Genomic DNA, 22,416 nt, shown 5'->3' with positions numbered 1-22,416 from the left:
TAGTGATGCCATGAAAGAACCAATGTTTTTAATAAACAAATAATCTTTTGATTCTAAAGAACCTTTCATGCCATGAAAAGATTCCATGGATCTCAAAGGTTTTTCGTGGAACCACACCAAATAACCCTTATTTTTAAAAAATATACTGAAGTGAAAGTGAAAGTGGTGGTATTTGCATTTTATGGGTATGGTAACCCATACTCGGAATTGGTGCTCTGCATTTAACCCATCCAAGTGCGCACACACACACAGCAGTGAGAAGTGAACACACCGTGAACACACACCCGGAGCAGTGGGCAGCTATATCCAGCGCCCGGGGAGTGAGAAGTGAACACACCGTGAACACACACCCGGAGCAGTGGGCAGCTATATCCAGCGCCCGGGGAAAGGGCGCTGGATATATCCACCACCTACATACAACTCCTGGCAGCACCGAGACTCAAACCTGCGACCTTCTGGTTACAAGTCCAATTCTCTAACCATTAGGCCACAGCTGCCCCTTGAAAAATATAGATAGGCTATGCTAAATAAGTTTCAAAAATATATCTGCTACAGGAAGACATTAGAAGACTTTGTTGTCCTCCCTTGGGTTACAGTACCTCTTAAGTGTCATAAGGGCGTTCAACGCTCCTGTTTATGTGCTTTATAGTGCCACCTGTGCTCCATCTTCAGCTCGTGCAGCGTCGGTCGGCGTGAGTCTGGTTCACTGGGTTCATGTGGTTCAGCAGAGTGAGTCTGCTGGCACAGAAATCTCTCTCACCTCACGCCTTTCTACACCTCTCTGCCTGACACAGTTTGATTAATTAGTATTGCAAGCGGCAGAGTAGTGGCCACCATTCCCCTTACGGCTCAAACACACACACAGCCTCTCTCCGCCATTTCTCTTTCACTCCTTCCATCATAATGGTTTTATGGGGCACCAAAACGAGTGATAAAACATCCTTGCGGACTATGCAGAGTAATAATGAAAAAGAACAGTAATAATAATAAAGACGATAACGTCATTTTTTTTTTTTTACCATTCTCGTAGTTTGGGATTTGAAGACAGTTTTTTTTTTGTCAGATTCAAAGCTGATGATGTGAGGCTCATCATTATATATAATTCATACTAATACAGTTAGTTGTACTACAGAGCCAGTATTGAAATTGTAATCACTTGTTGTGCAACATACATTCTTGGCATGCAATTAATTGAAATAATATCGAAATCACAGTATGGCTTATTGAGCTTATTAAACCACAACAGACTGTGGTTAATTATTTAATTTCATTAAATAAATATGCTGTCTGCATGCGCTGCATGGTTCAAAAGAAAAATGCTCTCATTTGTATACACACTTTGGGCTTATCATACTATGTTAAAGAAATTTAGTAAAGGTGAAAGTCTTGAGTTTGGTTCTTTTAAAGAGATCAAGTCTGAACACCTTTAGGCCTAACTTTGAGCAAAACCAGAGACTGAGCAAAACCTGGCTTTATTTGGAGACAAAGGGTATTGTTTTTTGTTTAATACAAACCCTGTTTAATTTTATTTTACTATTATAGTATTTATTAATATTTGGAATTAACTCTCTTTTTCACTTGATTTTTAATAATGTTGTTATGTGCTTATTTAGTTTATATTATTATTTAAATGTTTCTATAATTAATCTTTATTTATCTTGTAGTGTTTTCAGCTTATTTAGTGATTTTATTATACTTCAATTTAAAACATATTTATTTTATTAGCTGCCACAGCAACATTTCTATTTTTTGTTTGTTTGTTTGTTTAGTTAGTTTATTTTATCTAATTTTCATATTTTATTTCAGCTTAATTTCAATTAACAAAATATTTTAAATAATATTAGTTTAAGTTAACAGTAACAACACTGTAGCAACATGAGGCAGTAAATTTTTATATATTAAATTAAATTAATATTGTAACAATCTGCTTCCATTCTGTATGCAACAGAGCGACTTGCTTTTTAAAATAGTTTATTATGCCCTCTATTGGTTCTTGTACAGATTGCAGGCACACAGTTGTAGAATATATATATATATATATATAGAGAATGTAAAATGATTTTAGATACTACACTGCTGACAAATAATTCTCACTGATTAACAGAATAAAATGTAAAAATTTGATTCAAGTTAACAGTTGTTCCACAAATTCACAAAAAATGATGATGATAATAATAATAATAATAATAAAAAAGCATTTCAGCCTCTTTTGTCCCTTGAAATCAAGAAACATTCATTAATTTCTCTGTGAATGTAAATTAAGAATTTATAATGTGAATGTGATCAAATTATTCATTAAGGCTGCCCTGTAATTCTCTCCGGGGAAAAGAGTCTAAATTACAGGAAACTGAACAACAGATAATTAGTCAGAATCAAAATGACTGTTGGGCTGTTAACTTCAATAAGGTTCACTAATTCATTCTAGGAACAGTTTACTTCACTATATTTAGTTTAATTTCTTTGAACCATCTAACAAGCATCATGTAATGATAATAACAGTTGTTAACCCTGAAACCCTTCATTTAAGAGAGGCTAATAATGAAATGTTGAAGCTAAGAGGTGAAGACAACTGGGTGCCATAGCAATACAGTTACATTACAGTTACATTATGAGCTTGTAAATGTTACAAATTTAACATTTATTAACCTTAACATCAAACTGACATCATGTTAGTTAACTTTAGTTTGCTTTAAAAGTTCATACATTAAAATGTTAAGACAATATATATCTGAGACATAACTGTGATCTACATTTACAGGCAGAGTTCTGAAAGAAATTGAATGTAAAACAGTTATTAAATATTCTATTTCATACAATATTTATATCCATACATATTTTAATAAATATTACACATTATGTAAACACTTACCATATAGTCTTACTACACGTGTCGTAATAGTTGCATTTGGTTAAGTGATAATTATTTGTGTGAAATTATTTGAAATCACCTGTGTTGGAATTTAATGTCGCATAGACACTTTCCTTTGTCTTATACCCATTAGATCCCATTCAAATTAAAGATCAAGAGGGACATGTTTGAATCCAGATCACAGGCGCTTGTAGAAAGACAAGATCTTGTTGCAGTTTGGGCAGCGGTGCTCAACATCTTTACATGAATCCATCCAGAAAGGTGCTAGACAGCACGGCCAGCACCTGCAAAAGAGGCATCAGACTCAATCAATCACTGTCTGCCCTACTGACTTCCACTCACTGCTTCTATTCCTCTCTTTAACTCTAGGCTCTTGCTGTCTGCTTGCAGAATTACGAGACAAAATATGATTTACATAACTTTTTATTTACATTTGCATGTCCCATTGAAAGCCTACACTAAAAACAAAGTGGTGTGTAAACAATTTCCACTCTGAAATTTTTAGTACATTTTACAATTAATTAATTAAAAAAAAATCAAGTAAGACTAGTATTTTATTGTAAAATGTACTCCAAAAATATATTGTTTTATATAAAACCTTGAAAAATAATTTTATGGTGTATTCTGTCTAAAAAGGGATACAAATGGCAAATGTACACTCTAAAGGTGGCACAGAAGTGATTCTGAAGTGGCTTTTAGGTGTCTTTACACACTGTTCAGTGCCTCTTAGAGGAGGCATAAACGGAAATACAAAGCAATCACAAATACATACTTTGATACTAAGGGTTGAAGTGGGTCAAAGCTGGCATAATTTAGTCTATTGCACATTTACACTGGATTCTAAGCAGGCACAGAGCAGTCTTAACTTGGCTGAGTGAAGGCACTTAAAAAAATGAAGGTTCCAAAAGAGGTTTTTCACAGTGATGCCATAGAAGAATCTTTTAATGAACAGTTCTTAAAAGAATCTTGTGTGCGTGTGCGTGTGCGTGTTTGTGTTTGTGTGCGTGTGCGGGTGTGTGTGTGTGTGTGTGTGTGTGTGTGTGTGTGTGTGTGTGTGCGTGTGCGTGTGCGTGTTTGTGTGTGTGCGAAAATTATTTTAAAAATTCAAAGAACCTTTTTCCACTATGAAGAACCTTTTGAGTAATGTAAAGGTTCTATGGATATTAAATGTTCTTCATGGAACCAACCTTTATTTTTAAGAGTGTGTAGTAAGTTTTATGAAATTATCAAGTTTAAGGAAATGTTTACCCGATGAGGGCAAGACAGCCACAGGCCATCCAGGCCATGAGTCCGGAGTAGTGATCTGTTATAGTGATCACCTGGTGCTTACAGTGAGGGCACATGGTTTGAGCGGGTAAATCACGCAGACTGGGAAGCATCACTGTGGTTGTTACAGCTGTAATGCACATAAACACAACACATGATCCAGATAAAAAGAAAAGCTACCATTCTGCCATTGTGTAGCATCATTGATTCTTCTCAGGATTATCTAACTGTTTATATTAATAATTGAAAACTGTACTTACTGTTAACTTGAGGATACATCCCAGGGTTTGGACCTTTGAAAAAAAGTAAAAAGAGTTCCATTGCACTAATACCAGTGATTGGTATTAATTAATTCTACTCTTTGATAGTTAAAAACTGCTACTTACTGTTAATTTGAGGATATATCCCTTGATTTGGAGCTTTAGAAAAAGATTTTGAAGCAGTAAAAGCTGTCACTGACAGTACACAATGTCTTTCAAGATTCAAACAAGCATAATTAACCTCAGCTGTCAACACGCCACATATCATGTGATTAAAATGTTATTATTTTATTTTATATTTTATTAATGTTATTTTTAAATCCATCAGCATATGAGGGCAGGAGGAGCAGAAACAGGAAGAAGATGCCTTGCATATTCAGTGCCAACATTTCAAACATTACAAAGTTGCTAAGAACTAGTCTTTAACACCAGTAGATCATGAAGATTCACATTTATGTGTGTCTGATATGATCAAGCGATGACCACATTTATGTGTGTCTGATATGATCAAGCGATGACTCAAGTGCTTGTGCTTCATAATGTAATGGACACGCCTTCTCATTAATAATAATGAGTTACCACAGATGTACACGTGTGTTTTTTTTGGTAATATTGTATAATTATTAGTTTTTTATAAGTATTTTGTTGTTGGATAATTTTTTATGATGAGTAATAAAAGTTTTTTAATATTGGGGAAAGTAAAAAATAATCATTTTGGGGGCAAATTTGTTATACCCTGTATGAGCAAAGTCAACATACAATGTGATAACATTAACTATCATTTTCAGCAAATAGAAAATCCTCTCTGGGTCTGAATGACATAAACACAATTTGAAGAAATGCACCAACAAGCAATCTATTTAACTGAGGTTTATCAAACCAAACGTACCTCCATGAAAGTATGGATTAACTTCCGGCTCTGGGTATGAGGTGTATGCCATATTAATATTTGGATATGGAGGTGAATTGTATCCTGGGTTGTCTTTCCCTATGTAATCTGCTGGAGGGCCTGGGTAGGGTGGAGCAGATTCATAAGCTTCCATTGCTTTCATAGCCTCTATATCCTCCATATCCTCCATATCCTCCAGATATTCCACCGTTTCCAAATCATCCAAATCAGCTTCTCCTGCTTTATCCATATTCTAAGCTCCTTAAACAAAAAATTTATATTGTTTTGTTTTTTTTATATTCTAATTTAATTAAACAAAAAAACAACAAAACATAACAGAAGCACCAATGCAAATGCAAGCAAAAAAAAATGTTGACAAGACCCATTCAAATCTCTACAGTGCATCCAAATTTCATTCTGACATGGAAATGTTCTGTTTGTAAAGTATTTTGCACTGCTTTTCCTTTTAGTCATGGAAACAGAGCTTCATTTTCCACTGCATCATCAAGACCAGGAACTTAAGACATATGATGTTAGCTTGTAAAAACCAAGTTGTAGAGCTTCCCTCTTCCATTTGAAAATCAAATTGAGTTATTTGCAACACAGAATTTTTACTTCATTTAAAATTATGAAAGGTAGTTGAGTCCCAAATAACAAAATGTTAGATAAAATTTTAAAGATTTTTTTTTTTTTTTTTTTTTTAAAATATGTAATATTACGCAATTTGATGATGCTCAGTTCAAATAATCAATTAAAACTTTATTCCACATGCTATGAAATGTATGATTTTGTGAGAAAGTGTGATACACTAGAGCACTATTTCTGGAATCAGCATCCCAAAATTGGAAAGAAATTTAGACTTAAGCCAGATACATTTATGTTTAAATTTGATGGGTAAAAAAAAAAAAAAAAGAAGAACTGAATGAGAACGATGAGTTTTTGAGGCATCTGGGTCTTGTAGAGCTCTAAATTTCCATTTAGTGGTGGACAGGCAAGCTACAAAATAATTAATTACAAATGTCTTTTTTTAAATTTAATTTTAGTTGTGTTTTTGATGGATTTAAAAAGAGCCTAGAGTTAAATGTGATTCTCGTGTTTTAAAGTCATGAATCAACTTCCATTAGACTTGCCAAAGAATTCAGGAGTGTGACTCTTTTGTCATTCACACGAACAATATGCAAACAGAGGCAGAAAACAGAGCTCTCAGCCACAGATGGTGAATTAACTTTTTCGATTTTAACATAACATTGTGCTATGTATAATTATATAAATAACAATAATCATTGATTATCACTGTCATATCTGTTAACTCTTGGTCATTAGATTATATCTAATCTCCTTGGCGAATCGTTTTTAAAATAAAAAAAGATATCTCTCTTCTGTATCTTCGTCTCATTCTCACACTGATTAAATCTACTTCCAGGCCAACTTACCTACAGGAATGAGAGATCAGTGAGATTCGAGACTGGGTGTTGTATTTCCTTGGAGACCAGATGAGACTGAGTTCAGGAAAAGGAGAAAAGGGAGTGTATGAGTTCTAGAGGATGGTGAAGAAAGGAAGCAAAAGGGAGGAGAATTTTAAGGCTTCTGATGATGACTTCCTCTTCTGAGATTGTTATTTAGTGGCTAAATAGATTTATTATTTAATTCAGACTTGATCTAGTTTGACTTTGTTTGGTTTAAAGGTGTTGGGTATAGTAGTATGCGTATGTTTGTTTATGTTTATTTTTGATTTAAATCTGCTTCTTCTTTAGCCATGTTGGCTTTAAATGACCTGCCTTTGTTTTGATGTATTCATTAGTTTGGTTTTCTTGAGCCTTGTCATTCCATTAGTTTTCCAAGAGTTGTTTGAATATCTTTGCATTCACAAACTGGTTGATGACATAGAATTGCCAAAAGCAGTGAATGCAGTAATTAGTGATCTATTGCATTAGTTTTTGAATGGTTTTTTTAGTGTTTTTGTTTTTTATTTCTTAGTATTACAAGCTAGTTTTGATGACATAGAATTGCCAAAAGCAGTGAATGCAGTAATTAGTGATCTAGTTTTTTATTTCAATGTGCTTTTGCCCAGGATTAATATAAATAAGGGGAGATCTGAACACACGCTCTAGTACAGTGAATCATGAGCTAGGTAAGCCTGGGTATATTTGCTATGCTAATTTTCTATGTAAACAACCCTTTTCCATTCACATCCATTGGATAGGTCTTGAACGACTCACTGTTTTAGAAGAATTATTTGAGTCAATGATTTATTGGTTTGCTCATTTCAGAAGGGGCTGTCGCCAGCTATAGCTAAATTGAATAACAAATAATAGCGAATAAAGTGCCTCAAGTCTGCCACACAGACCCTATTGTCTTGACTAAAGCAACAAAGTATCAGTGATTAGTTGAGAAGGAAGTGAAACCCTTTCAAAAAGGATTTTTGAGAAGTCTTTTTCTCTGACTTGTCTCGTGGTTATTTATTTTAAATGCATCATTCCGAAAGTGAAAGTAAAGGTTAGATTGCTGAAGAAACAGTAAAGATGTATTCGCCATTTGTAGAAGAACTTAATTGTGCTGTGTGTTATGAAATCTTCAAGGATCCTGTTGTTTTATCATGTAGTCACAGTTTCTGTAAAGAGTGTCTTCAACAGTTCTGGAGAACCAAGGAAACTCAGGAGTGTCCTGTCTGTAGGAGAAGATCCTCAAGGGATGATCCTCCAACTAATCTTGTGTTAAAAAACTTGTGTGAGTCGTTTCTGAAGGAGAGGAATGAGAGGTGTTCATCAGGATCTGAGGAGATCTGCAGTTTACACGGTGAGAAACTCAAACTCTTCTGTCTGGAGGAAGAACAGCCTGTGTGTTTAGTGTGTAGAGATTCACAAACACATGACAACCACAAATTCAGACCCATCAGTGAAGCAGTTTCATCATATAAGGTAAGAGAAATGAAAATTTCTCTGTTTAAGTTGGCTTAGCTTTATATCACATATACGGCGTTATCATATTCATGTATTTTCTCAGCAGCTGATCCGTTTTGTATTTTCATTTTCTTGAATTCTAGGAGAAGCTAAATACAGCACTAAAATCCTTACAAGTGAAACTTAAACACAAAGAGAACATTAAAGGGGAATTTGAGAAAACAGTTGAACACATCAAGGTGAGGAAACGGTCTAATCAGTTATTTAAACGGGGAGTGGGGAATCGTGTAAAAAATAAGAAAACAACCGTTTTTCTTTTCTTTTTTTAAAATCACAAATAAAGCAAGCTGAAAACACATAACCAGCTTGAATAAATATTGAAACGCCCTTTTCTGCCAGTTGCGCAACCAAATATTTAACCGTGAAGTCATCAGATGTTTCTCGATAAATGAGATTTATGAATGTTTATAATTGTGTATAGTTGTCTTGAGCTGATTTGCTGAATTTGTTGAAAACTTAGAAGAGTTAGATTTTTACTTTTGTGAGTGTTTAGGCAATGTAATCAGGAAAAGGTGGTGGTGGGGGTTTTCTGTAATATGCAGTTGCTGTACTTGAGTGCTTGGACTCCTAAAAACAAAGAGGAGAAGATGCACACCTTACTTGATGTGTGTGATTGATTAATTTGTGCAGGTTCATATGTTTACAATGGACCCTGAAACTTTTGCACATTTTTCTTAAATACCCATACCAAGACAAAACATTCTCCAAAATGAGACATGAACTAACAATTGGATTTGGCACTGAACAGGATACTTATTTTGGAACAGGAGGTTATTTGGTTGAAAACCCTGGGAAAGCTGGTTCAGTATTCCTAAACTCTTAAATCTGTATCATTATTTTAGCTTGCTACTGTGGGATGAAAAGATTGTTGCACTGAGACATTTAAAATGATGCCATACATAAATGTGAAAATCTTTTGCGTTCCCACAGAAGATACATGTAACCATTCTGAGTGAAACAAGTGAAGGGAAGGGAGTGGTGAAGACGTAGCAAATGTGGAGGCAAAATGTGCTCACAAGACTTGGGTTGCAAAGGGGTGGAAAAATTCTGATAAATTTAGTAGAAGTGGATGATGAAGATGTAGAAAGTGTTCAGGATACATGTGTTGTTAAAGATTTTAATAATTTTTTGTCAACCTTTTTGTCAACCCTTTACAAGACACATATCTGTATGCTAATTCACTGTTTGGATTGTCCATCTCTCAGAAGATTAAAGTCTCTGAAGACTTACACCCCAGTACAGAAGAAATGCAGGAAATGACTGTTATCTACACTGTAAAATAAGAGTAGTCATCAAACCTATGAAATAAAACAAATGTGTTTAGTGAAATCTTATTTCTTTAAGGTGAAAAACAAAACCTTTGTGTAAATGATGTGATGTGTGTTGACTGAGATGATTGAAGTGAATATGATTGATTTCAGTCTCAAGCTGAGCACACAGAACTTCAGATTAAACAGCAGTTTGAGAAGCTTCATCAGTTTATCAGAGATGAAGAAGAAGCTGCAATCACTGCACTGAGGGAGGAAGAGGAGCAGAAGAAGCAGATGATGAAGGAGAAGCTGGAGGAGATCAACAGACACATCTCAGCTCTTTCACAGACAGTCAAAGACACGGAGGAGATGATGAGAGACAGTGACAATGATGTTCTAAAGGTCTGACTTCAGATCATCCATTAATTGGCTGATTGATTGATGATTGATGGATTGATTGATTGATTGATTTATTGAGTTGTTGATGATAAATTGTGTGTTTGTTCTGCAGAAGTTTCCACTCTCAATGGAAAGGTGAGTGATCTGCTGCTGTCTCTGCTCTCTCTGCTTCTGAAGTTAAAGCCACTGCAGTTCTGATCCTGAATGTTCTTCCAGAGTCCAGATCTCATCACAGCCGGATCCAGAGACACCTGCTGGAGCTTTGATTCATGTGCCACGTTACTTGGGCAACCTGCCCTTCAGAGTCTGGAAGAAGATGAAAGAAATCATCCAATACAGTGAGTCTGGAGAAGATCTGTGCTCTTACACATACACTGGATATGACACATTCTGGAATATTTATAACATTTAATTCATAATAATCTGTATTTGGTTCACTCTTGATCATTACATGAACATCAGAATAAAAGCAGCTGTTGACTATGTCTCATCAGCTCCTGTGATTCTGGATCCAAACACGGCTCATCCAGGTCTCGTCCTCTCTGATGATCTGACCAGTGTGAAAGACCGCTGGAACAAACAACCGCTTCCTGATAATCCAGAGAGATTTGACAGCTATTCCTGTGTTCTGGGTTCAGAGGGTTTCAATTCAGGAACACACTGCTGGGATGTGGAGGTTAAAGGGAATTCACACTGGATTCTTGGAGTAACTGCAGCATCGAACCAAAGGAAGGGACGTGAGTTCTTTGACACTGATGTGTGGAGTGTGCAGTATGGATTGTATGAAGGGTCTGGTTTTCCTGTTAAACAGGATCTTGAGTGTGTGAGAGTGTATCTAGTCTATGACAGAGGAATGGTGTTATTCATTGATCCTGTAACTAACACACATCTACACACATTCACAACCACCTTCACCGACACTGTCTTTCCTTTCTTCGAAACTGCTTCCTCTCTGAGAATCTTGCCGTTCAAAATTTAGTAAATGTTACACCTGGATCTTCCTGCTTTCATCTTTCCCAGTCACCATGTTTTAATCCATATCACATGAGTGAGAGTGCTGTTGATCTGAATATCAGCACTTCAGTCATTCAGTGCTAGTACAGACACACTGACAGAGACATAATGCTGAACTTCCAGCTGAAGCGAATGCTGGTGCAAACTTCTAGTTATTATCTAATAATTGTTTGATTGTTTTATAATTGCTATAAACCATGGTTGTTTTAATTTAAAGGATCAACTGAAAGGATCAAAGCATCAAAGGACTCTTTTAACCAAAAAAAATAGTAACAACTTGGTGGCAGATTGTGTGAGTGATCAATCTGGCGCTCTTGGCTCACTTCCTCCTGGAGCTTACCCTGGAGTTTGTTATAATAATGTGGATCAACAGGCTTCTTACATGGATTATACCTCTTCTCATCATCCATCCAGTGACACTGATGATCAAACTGATCAAATCGCTCATGGTAGCTACCAGCAACAGTGTTAGCATCTGTAAATCATTTTAAGCTAGATACAAAATAGATGCAAGTTTAAATTGAAATGTTTGCACTTCTAACCACCAGATGTCACTGTCAGCCATAATTAATACATTCCAGTCCTGTCAGTAAAATTGTTTTATGGCATTTTACATACTGTATGATGAAACAGAATTTACATTGTTTACAACATTGACATTGTATGATACCTCTCTTTATTCCAGTATTGTATAATGTGCATGAATATTATGAAGTGTATTATATGAGCACATGAGCATAACCAGTCTAGATATTCAGTTCCCCTGCCACTTTGTGCAAAAAAGATGAAAAGCCTTTATAGAAACTAAACATTGAGGCAAACAGCATCTTCCATAAATTATTTGAAATCAAGTGAATGTGTCTGGCAGTGATTGTTTAGTTTCTATGTTGTGACGTCAGAGATAAGAAGTCAGTAGATTCATTGGCCATCTGACGACGTTGTTGTCTCTGATTTTGTTACTGTTAATTGTAGCTGGCAACTAAGTTACTGAGAAAGTGACAGTTATAATTCTTCATCTTTACTAAGATGAAAAAAAAAATGTAATATGTTTGCATTGACAATCTTTTAAAGGCCACTAGATGTCACTGTCAGATAATTACTGTGAGCTGCCAAGGTTTATTTTAAGTATACATGCACTTTACAATGTTTACTTTAAATTAAATTAAATTAAATTAAATTAAATTAAATTAAATTAAATTAAATTAAATTAAATTAAATTAAATTAAATTAAATTATTAATAATACATACAGCTTTCAATGCTCACTTGAAACCCTTAAATTAAATCCAGCATAATTAATTATACATCTATCTTACAATGTTAAATTAAATTACATTAAATTAAATAGTATAAGGGCACGCAACAATACTACAGAATTATTTTAATAATTTATATTAATAAAAAAAGGTATCTTTGTCTTTATTTTCTACATCTACAACTTTTTATACCACAAATAATGCATCACTTTTCTTACAATACAAAACAAACATAAAATCAAACAGATATTGCATGTCTGAGTGCATGAAAAGATAGTTATGTTTACATACAACAATTTTTCTGCTTACATTTATATAGGCTCCATTACAGTGTAAATAGTAAGTGTGATAAACAGACATGTATTCTGACTTGCAGTTGGATGTTAACACATTTGCTTGCTTGAGAACATTTTATTTGGGGGAAAAACAGTGGCATATTATCTTTCAGTTCTTGTTGAGATGGAAACAGAAATGATCAAAATCGTTTTTTTTTTTTTCCTGTTGTTTTTCATGTCAGACTGTTCAGTTCAGTATTAAATGCATCCTGTCCCTTCATTTGAAGTGCGCCCACCTCTCGTTGCAGTCAATTATTTAGTTATTTTTTCCCTCTCTATTGCTCTATTTTAAACTCTTCCAACCCTTTACAGCAGTCATTTTCCATAACAGTTTAACCACTTGTATGTATACCTTAATGCACTGACCAAACAGTGCTTGACAAAATATAATGGGATTATTTCCTATGAGGGGGAAATTGTTTCCAGGAAGTGCCGTGGCTCTTGATGGACATGCTTATGACCTCCTGGTATTTGGCACTTTGTCATTAATAGGTTCAAACTCTGCTTGGAAAATAGCACTGATTTCTCAGAACGATTTGCAATAACGGTCTTCAAACCGCTTTGAACTTTTGCTTTGATTAGTGGAGTCAAAACGCATATATCAGATATTGTATACAATACTGAAACAGAAACCTGAGACACATATATTCGGTCTTCTGACCTTCAGGTAAAGTTCACCATGAATCTGTCAGCATGAGAATGAATGCCAAATGTGATTTTGGGAAAGGCCAGTTGTTGGATGGCTCAAGTGGTTTTCCAATTCCATCCGGCATCAGACAAATACAATTTGCTAACAGCTTCCCAAAATAACCTACAATCCCATTTCTTTTCAAATGAAATGAAGGGAAGGTAAAATGTCTTATTTGTTGAATGGTACTTGAAATTGTATTATCAGTGGGGCCTCGCTAAATTAGCCAATTTAAAAACAACTGGGTTTAAAGGAGACTGGAGAACTATTTTCACTCCCATATCCGCCTTTGTGTGCAAGAGGGCTTGGATGACAAAATGCAGTTTTCTCTTGCAGGGCGTTTCCACTTCTAATTTAAAAAGAGTTCAAATTCACCAGACTTACTGGTCTGTTATCCTCAGATTTTTTCCCCTTTCTTTATATAACAATTAAGTTTACAATTATGTAACAAGCCTCTTCTGTTTGTGTTTACTCACAATTCTTAAAAATGATTAAAATAAAGTTCACCCAAAAAATTTAAATTTGCTGAAAATATATTTGCAGTGAATGGGTGCCATCAGAATGAGAGACTAAACAGCTGATAAAAACATCACAATAATCCACAAGTAACCCACACCAGCCCATCAGTTGACGTCTTGTGAAGTGAAAAGCTGCATGTTTGTAAGAAAAAAAAAATCCATTCTGACGGCACCCATTCACTATAGAGGATCCATTCATGAGCAAATGATGTACTGCTACATTTCTTCAAATCTGTTCTGATTATGAAACAAACTCATCTACGTGTTTGATGACCTGTGAGTACATTTTCCACATGCCTTTATTTTTGAGTGAACTTTTTCTTAAATCTGATCTTCTGCATTGTTGTTAGACTGACAAATTGTTTGGTAGTAATTTAGGTTGTGAATTTTTGATTGGAATTTTTTTTTTATCAGATTATGTCACCACAGGACTAACCAACAACAACACTTCACACAGACATTAAGCAAAGGGATATTCCATCTATTTAGATTTGTTTTATTATATGGACTTGATACATTTATATTTTGGAGTATTTTGTACAGTGACCATTAGTATTTTTCAAGGGTTCATGAGTACAAACAAACATAACATTTAGCACCAATTGAGTTTAGTTCAATTATTATTATTATTTATTAATTTATTATTATTATTATTTATTTATTTATTATTTTTATTTTTTTCAGAAAATAAGCTAGCACAACTCTTACATTTTGTCAAATTTAATTAAACAATTTCTTTGCATTCAGTCCATAAAGCACAGTTTCTGTTGGGACTAGATGTAATAATTTTGATTCTGAACTGAAACTGGGCAGGGAATGCGTAACTCCCAGCATGCTTTGCTTGGGAATTAATGGCGAGTGAATGTTGAATGTAAATTCAACATTAAATTGAAATGTTATTGTATGTGTTTTTGAGAAATGGGCGACATTGAACAGTATGACATTTTCTAATTTAATCATTAGGGAATGACTACTTAGTATGCTGCTGGTTAGCAGGCTTGCAGGGGTTCTGTAAAAATGAGCATATGAATCATGCGCATGCATAGAATCACTTAAAATATTTTACCTCATTACATTAAATAAATGGGAATAAATCATTTTTTGACAGAATTATTTTACTAAAGACTGAGAGGAATAATGATGTTGATACATCTTTACTGATTTGTGAAACTGAAATAATTATTTCAATTTAAAGCACTTTTTTTCAGTGCATGCTGGGTATTGTCCTCTGCTTTGACACTGAGAGTCTGTATACGGCAGGTTTGAACATATGAAAAAAGGACAAGTGACACTTGCAACCTCCTGCGCCCTGACAGATGGGTTGTCAGTAAACAACATCAACATGCGGGTAGAGACAGCAAAACTGAGAGAAAAAAAGGGGCATGTTGACAAAGAGATAGAGAGTGGAACGACACTGTGTTGAAACTGGTTTGCCAAGGCTGTGTCTGGTTCTAACATTGACAAGTCCACTAAAGCTAGTGGCAAATGAGTGACTGAACTCAAAACAAACACTGCAACGCATATGACCTGAAAAACTAACGGCCAGAACCTGTTGATGATATGCCAATAATAAACAGTGATTATAAGGATTATTGTTCGGCATAAGGAAACATTTTAAGAGAAGGAAAAAATAAAAGAGTAAACAGGTGCACTTGTAAAGACGGTACGATCTATAGATTTGCAGGAATTTGCCTGCATGCCAGAAAGGGCATGGTATTTATACAGTCCGAAGTACAACAGTTACCATTTAATAGAAATGTTCTGCATTTGTTGAACCGTCTTACTTAGGCATAGTATTTCAGAAAAGCAGTGGAAGGGATCTGGTCTGTGTGCTTTTAGCCACACACAGTGGATCTTTTTGCTGACTGGATGATGATGTAATGTAAAACCAGAACTGATCTTGCAGCGGACTCATTTTTTTTTTAGTCGGAGAAAGTACATCCTCTAAATGGAATTTTGCTAAAAATATCCTAACCCTCAGGCCATCCAAGATGTAGATGAGTTTGTTTATTGGAACAGATTTAAAGAATTGTAGCATTACATCACTTGTTCAGCAATGGATCCTCTGCAGTGAATGGGTGCCGTCAGAATGAGAGTCCAAACAGCTGATAAAAACATCAAAATAACCCACAAGTAATTCACATCACTCCAGTCCAGTCCATCAGTTAATGTCTTGTGAAGAGAAAAGCTGTGTTTGTAAGAAACAAACTGTTTTTTTATCAGCTGTTCAGACTTTCATTCTGACGGCACCCATTCACTGCAGAGCATCCATTTCTGAGAAAGTAATATAATGCTAAATTTCTCCGAATCTGTTCTGATGAAGAAACATCATTTTGTCTTAGTTGACAGACCTGTCTATGTAACATTTTGTCTGCATACTTATCTCATTTTGAGTTTTGTCCCTCATGCGTGCCTCTTTGTTTTTCTTCCTGGGGCTATAGTTGATAATTGGCTACACTGACCCAGAAGTGTCTATTAATGAGTACAGTCTCTGTAAATCTAAAGCCAATAAAGTATGGAAAATCTGCTGACCTTCTGGCCCTGGGCACAAATAAGGAATCTGATGATGTAAAGGTGACTTGTGAATAAAACAAAAAGAAAAAAGCTCAAACAAGTCATGAGATGTTAACGGATGGAGATATTTTTTGAATCATTGTAAGCAGCTGTTTAATACACTGTTTAATGTACTTGTTAGCAGCTGTTTATGTACTTGTAGAACTCTGAACAGTGTGATTAGCAGGTTAATATAAACCATTTTGCCTGGACCTCTATTTAAAGTAATTAACTTTACAGTATTGTTTACTATATACAGCACATAATAATCTAATAACATAGATGTCTTTTACTACAGAATTATTACAAGAGTCCCATGTTTCCATTTGAAACTTATCGGAATCCTGTAAATCCAGGTTTATTAGGAATGATACAAACAACATCAAGACTAAGGCAGCATAACACAGGTACACCTAATCACCAGGAGAGCTTGTTTGAGAGTAAAAATGTTCAGAACCGCCACCAAATTAGCAATGTCCATCAAAATGTAACAGCAGAAGCCACTTCCTCTCTCAATTGTCCAAATTGGTCCAAAGGTGGAGGATGAACAGTTTCCCAGTTTTATTCAGTCATGGGGAACAAAATGATGAGCAATTTGCCATTATAATACATATTTACAGTTATATATAACATCACTGATATCTTCTCATCACAGAGTGATATTTATATGGAAATGTATTGTGTTTGTGCACCAGAGAGTGTTTGCTCTAGGCAAAGACAACAATAACTTCATATAAAGCTGTATATTTTGACCATGTCATAATGACTTTGATTGGACGACCAACTCAGAACAAAAAGAATATATGTGTTAAAAGAGGGAAAAATCCATCCAACTTTCAGATTTTATATGGACTGGCTGCTCGGCTGTGGTCCAGGTCGGTGGTTTTCTGATTTATCACATGCCTCAGCCTTCAAACCAATGGACTGAAAAAGAAAAGGTAGGTATAGGATTTCAGACAGCAAAAACAATAGAAAGAATAAAGCCTTTAGCCTTGCAGCAACTATTCTAAGAACTCTATTCTTCAAATGCAGTTCAGATGTAATCTGAGTATTTGTTTTCCTTCAGATCTACTTTAAAGGGGCATTTATGTACAGAACAACCCATTGAGATCTACAAGCCTTCAGTAGTGTTGCAGAGTCCATTGAGATATAGTTGTCTTTTGTTGTGTTTGTTGTTTCTTAAGGCCCCGACATATACCAGCATTCAAAGCTTCCATGTTTCTCATCATTCTAAATGTATTCTAATTTGAATGTTTGGAATGTTGGCGCTGCCTGAGAAAAGAACATGTACCTGGTTGTTTTGTGTTTATGGTCTATATCACTTCTTTGAGGATAATGTTTCATAATCTGATGACTAAGGAGTGATGGGCCAGACCTGTTTGATTCGAGAAGATTTAGTGATTGTGATGTTCTCTGCTGTTTGCTCTGATAAGCCTGACATTTATGCCCATTATCGATGAGCATCCTTCCTTCTTTAGTCATAGTGCTATCACCAGTAAGTGATAAAAATGAATAATTGCAACAAATGAATGCTGGTTTGTCAGTGAAGGCTACAAATACATTACAAAAAATCTGCATCAAATTCATAGGCAGATGAGTAAAGACATGAAAATTTTAATTGGCATTTCAAAAAATGTAATTGTTAGAAATTTTTAATTGGCATTTCAAAAAATTTAATTGTTAATTTTAGTAATCGTTTGTAATGTTATGTGCTTTGTTATTTTTATTAGTTTTTGTAAATATTTCTATTAGGTTTATTTTTATCTCAATTTGAGTTGTTTTTGTGAGTGAAGTGACATACAGCCAAGTATGGTGACCCATACTCAGAATTCGTGCTCTGCATTTAACCCATCCAAAGTGCACACACACAGCAGTGAATACACACACACCGTGAACACACACCCAGAGCAGTGGGCAGCCATTTAGGCTGCGGCGCCCAGGGAGCAGTTGGGGGTTTGATGCCTTGCTCAAGGGCAACTCAGTCGTGGTATTGCCGGCCCAAGACTCGAACCCACAACCTTAGGGTTAGGAGAACTCTCTAACCACTAGGCCATGACTGTAGAAGCCCATTTCTGCCACAAAGTAAAAGCAATTTTTTTATTTCACAATTCTGACTTTTTTTCCCTTACAATTATGAACTTATATGCAAGTAATTTTTTTCTTTTTATATTTATTCGTTTTTTTTTTTTAATTGTGTGATAAACTTGCAGTCATGAGTTATAAAGTCAGAATCATGGGATTATGAATTTATGTGAGAAATATAGTTATAATATGATATATATTGTTTGAAGACATGTGATTGTTAGAAATATATTATAAAGTCAGAATCATGGGATACACACTTGCGATTGCAAGAAATATAGTTGAAATATAGTTGAAATTGCGAGATACCAACTCACAATTCTTTTTTTGTGTTTTGTGAATTGTAAGATATCAATTGTGATTTATGAAGTCCAGTTCTTAGGAAAAGAACTGACTATTTTAGTTTATATCTCGCAATTCAGGGTTGTTTTGCAAGTCACAATTGTATCTCACAATTTTGACTATATTTCTCGCAATTGCCAGTGTATATCCCATACATCCCATATGTAAACTTGCAATTCTGAGAAATAAAGCCAGAATTGAGGGTTGTGAGATAAACAGTCGCATTTACCTTTTTTTCAGTTGCAGAAACAAGCTTCCCTACATTGTTTTTTGGTATATGTAAGCATTTACCTTTTATTGTGTTGCTTTCTGATTCTTGATTCTAAGGATGTGCTTTATAATCAAAGACCCTTACCTGATAGCTCTGGACATGTTCTTTGAAATCAAAGCTCCTTGGAGGGAATAAGGCCTCATTCTGCTGGTTCCTGCTGAGGCGCTCACGGCCAGGGTGACCGTTGCTGACCCCGTTGACCCTGTGGATGCACAACACTTGCTGGAAGCTCCGCTTGAAGTTGTCCGACAGAAAGCTGTAGAGCAGAGGATTGGCGCAGCTGTTGACGTAGGTCAGGATGACGGTGAGAAAGTAGATGCCGGTGATGAGGCTGTTCTCCGGGAGGGTGCTGATCAGGTTGAGGATGTTGAGTATGAAAAACGGCAGCCAGCACAGGACAAACACCACCACAATGATCACCACCATTCTCGTCACTTTCTTCTCAGACTTGCTGCGTTTGGAGAGTCCCGCTCGCGCACTGGTGGACTTTACCTTGATTACAATGAGCAGGTAGCAAAGGCAGATGACCAGAAGTGGGCAGAAGAAACCTAGTATGGCGGTGTAGAGGATGAATGCGGTCGACCACACGTCACGCGGTTCAGGCCAGCTCAGGTTGCAGGTGTTGAGCTCTGGCTGAACGTCACAGTAAATGATGACTGGTAGTGTCAGCAGACAGGACAGTGCCCATACCATGCTATTTATCACCTTGGCAACACTGGGTCGCCGCCACCTCGTGCTGCGGATAGGATGTACCACAGCCATATAGCGATCAATGCTCATTACTGTCAGACAGAATGTGCTAGTAAATTGACTGATGGAGTCTGCCCACATCAGAATACGACAGAGGAAGTTGCCAAACGGCCAGTAGGCGAGCACGTTGTGGGTGGTGAGAAATGGAAGTCCCAGGATGTACAGCTCGTCAGCCACTGCCAGGTTTAAGATGTACATGTTGGTGACCGTCTTCATTTTGGTGTAGCGCAGGACAACGAAAATGGCCAGAGAGTTTCCTGTCAAACCCACGACGAACACCACAATGTAGATTACAGCCAGAATCTTTGTGCTGTCCTCCTCGGCCATCGAGCTTCCATTCGGTTGAAGGGAAATATTGCTGAATTCACTGGACTGGTTTGCATAGTCTGAGATTGAGGTGTTGCACATAGACCCCTGGGTTGCCATATTTAGATACAGGCACCGATTTGGCAAGGAACTGCTGATTTTTGAGTCTCCAAATGGCTATAAAGAACAAAATGAGAATAGTGGTTTATCTCAGCAGCATTATATTTAAAATGAGAGATTGAAATTGCTTGTTTGACTTTTATGCACACACTGTAGGATAAAAATCCATAGAAAAATGACAGTATGTGTTAAGTTTATCAGACATTCCTTTAACACAATGCAATGCTTAATTCAAAATATGGGAAAATCAATATGGAAAATTCCTTCAAACACAATGCACTGAGCTGTATTTTTTAACACATTTTATTAGTGCACAGAAAAATTCTAAAACATTATTAAAACTTGAACTGAACAATTCTGAGAGTATTAAATGTGACATAAATACACTTGACTTGGAAATACCTTCTTACCACTTTGGGGTAAAATAGAATTTTTTAGAGGTTCAGATCAGCATATTGTTTTCTGAGTGCATTAATGTTTTTCTGAAGATCTAGAAAATAAGCAGTTATTTTTGAAGGAATTTAAAGTGAAGATCTAGAAAATAAGCAGTTATTTTTGAAGGAATTTAAAGGTTCTTCACCCCAAAACATGCATAGGCTTTCCCCCATATTGGCATTGTCATAATGTCAAAGGCTTTCCCCCAATTAATTGGCATTTTTTCGTGTTTCAAAAACATGCATATTCATATTGCTTTGTAGTTGCATTAGCGATGTATATGTTGTTTGTGTAGTGAGCAGAGCGACACAATGTGTTGCACAAATAAAACACAGCCTCAGAAATGCGCTGAGCCATAAATCGAAACAAAGGGTAACGATGTCACTGTTATGAGTACAAACAGTCCAGTGGACACTAATTAATATGAACCGTCCGCATTTCCACCGCACCGGTGAATTTTTAACTTGCCTTATATGCCACAAGCGAGTGCCTGACTGCAACAAAACGATGTGTTGATGTGCCGACACATCCACTTATTAAGTTTTGAAACATTTTAAAAGTCACGAATTACTGGGTGCGAATTTTCACTTGACAGTTCGCAGAGGGAGTAACCACAGCATTCAAGCTTGTCACTTTATTATAATTTATACATCCATCAATCAATATAGCTCGATAGCTGAGTCACTTCGCCCCTATGGAAATTCCTTATAGAACTTCTTTACGCATTTATTTAAATATACATTTAATATAATGGTTAATTATTAAATATCTATAGGTATATTTGGAAATTCAGCTGTAGAAAGTCACTGCGATTTACAGTCTTAATGGGCAAACTAACAACATGTTTATATGTTTAAACTATCATTAAACAAAGTGTAAATTTAGCTGTCACTTATTTGCAGTAAGATGATCATACCAATCAAAACAGCTTACATGCTTTTGTTGCAATAAGTAAAGTTTTCACGGGAAAAATGCAATTTGAAATGTTGGAATTAAAGTTGATAACGCGATAACATGACCACTTCCACTAAATGCCATGCAATTAGGCTTAATCGGCCACAGAATGAATGACTCACTCTTATTTAATTATAGAGGTAGCTGTACAACCCTACCTCAAACGCAGTGCGCGGTGCTCTGGGTTTCAGAAGCGCTTCCACTAATTGATCAGACTCTTCTCCGTTTCTGTGATCAATAAAGATTAGATGACTCAATGTCTCTTTGTCTGAGGTCCAACATCAAGAGCCAGCACATCACCTTCATCCCCGATTCCAGTTTACAAGAGTTCACTATAAGGCCTTATGTTGCGGTGCGCACACAATCCGCATCGTTTGTCTTTGAGAAAACCACAAGTTTACATGACTATAGAATCCACATCTAGCCAACAATTTAAGTGACTATTTGTACACCTAATAAATGTCTAAATATACTTGTAGTCTTGTCCTCCGTGGAACGGCTGAATCTTCAGGTCGGTTCAGGTGGAGAGGTGCTGCTCTCTCCAAGCGCGCACTGTTTTATGGGCTTGTCTGGTCTTCTGCGCGTAACAAGCCCAGAGCAGAGCACTTCATACGTCACAGGCACAAACGAGCTTCTGTTTTTCTGACCTCTCCTTATAGTCATGCATGGATCTGCACGTTGCACCGAGCTCATAATGGTGAATTTATTGATAGGCTACACTGAAGTATATAAATGTGTCATTCCCCGCTGAAGCAGGTGACGGATCATAAAACTGTCGCGCAACGAAAACGCAGCAGTGTAACATTTTATGGTCTGTTTTACTACGCCTTTGAAAAACACACTACTGTTTGCATTTTCTAAAATGCTTATTCTTCTTGTACCTACTAGAAATGATAAGAT

The 22,416-nt window shown here is 36.0% G+C and overlaps 3 protein-coding genes across 3 annotated transcripts; 1 reads left to right on the top strand and 2 right to left on the bottom strand.

Annotated features, from left to right (window-relative positions):
* Window positions 1–2,079: 2,079 nt before the first annotated feature.
* LOC109056184 (lipopolysaccharide-induced tumor necrosis factor-alpha factor homolog) lies at window positions 2,080–6,822 on the bottom strand. The gene is made up of 6 exons (XM_042721462.1): window positions 6,718–6,822; window positions 5,285–5,545; window positions 4,522–4,554; window positions 4,396–4,428; window positions 4,118–4,265; window positions 2,080–3,153 (listed from the first exon to the last, which is right to left on the bottom strand). Exons 2-6 carry the CDS (start codon window positions 5,532–5,534, stop codon window positions 3,048–3,050), a joined length of 570 nt encoding a protein of 189 aa, XP_042577396.1. The 5' UTR covers window positions 5,535–5,545; window positions 6,718–6,822; the 3' UTR covers window positions 2,080–3,047.
* Window positions 6,823–7,688: 866 nt separating this feature from the next.
* LOC109056178 (E3 ubiquitin-protein ligase TRIM35-like) lies at window positions 7,689–12,723 on the top strand. Its single transcript, XM_042719568.1, has 6 exons — window positions 7,689–8,202; window positions 8,328–8,423; window positions 9,666–9,896; window positions 10,006–10,028; window positions 10,110–10,231; window positions 10,388–12,723. The coding sequence occupies exons 1-6, from the start codon at window positions 7,807–7,809 to the stop codon at window positions 10,870–10,872; spliced, it is 1,353 nt and encodes a 450-aa protein (XP_042575502.1). The 5' UTR covers window positions 7,689–7,806; the 3' UTR covers window positions 10,873–12,723.
* Window positions 12,724–15,989: 3,266 nt separating this feature from the next.
* Window positions 15,990–22,123, bottom strand: LOC109056157 (somatostatin receptor type 5-like). The gene is made up of 3 exons (XM_042719565.1): window positions 21,675–22,123; window positions 19,036–20,184; window positions 15,990–17,180 (listed from the first exon to the last, which is right to left on the bottom strand). Exons 2-3 carry the CDS (start codon window positions 20,125–20,127, stop codon window positions 17,100–17,102), a joined length of 1,173 nt encoding a protein of 390 aa, XP_042575499.1. The 5' UTR covers window positions 20,128–20,184; window positions 21,675–22,123; the 3' UTR covers window positions 15,990–17,099.
* Between the last annotated feature and the right edge of the window lie 293 nt (window positions 22,124–22,416).

Source organism: Cyprinus carpio, chromosome B3, assembly GCF_018340385.1.
Source record: "Cyprinus carpio isolate SPL01 chromosome B3, ASM1834038v1, whole genome shotgun sequence".
In the NCBI taxonomy this organism is placed as follows: Eukaryota; Metazoa; Chordata; class Actinopteri; order Cypriniformes; family Cyprinidae; genus Cyprinus; species Cyprinus carpio.
Note: the sequence above shows the minus strand (reverse complement) of the source record. Positions and strands in the feature narration are given on the sequence as shown.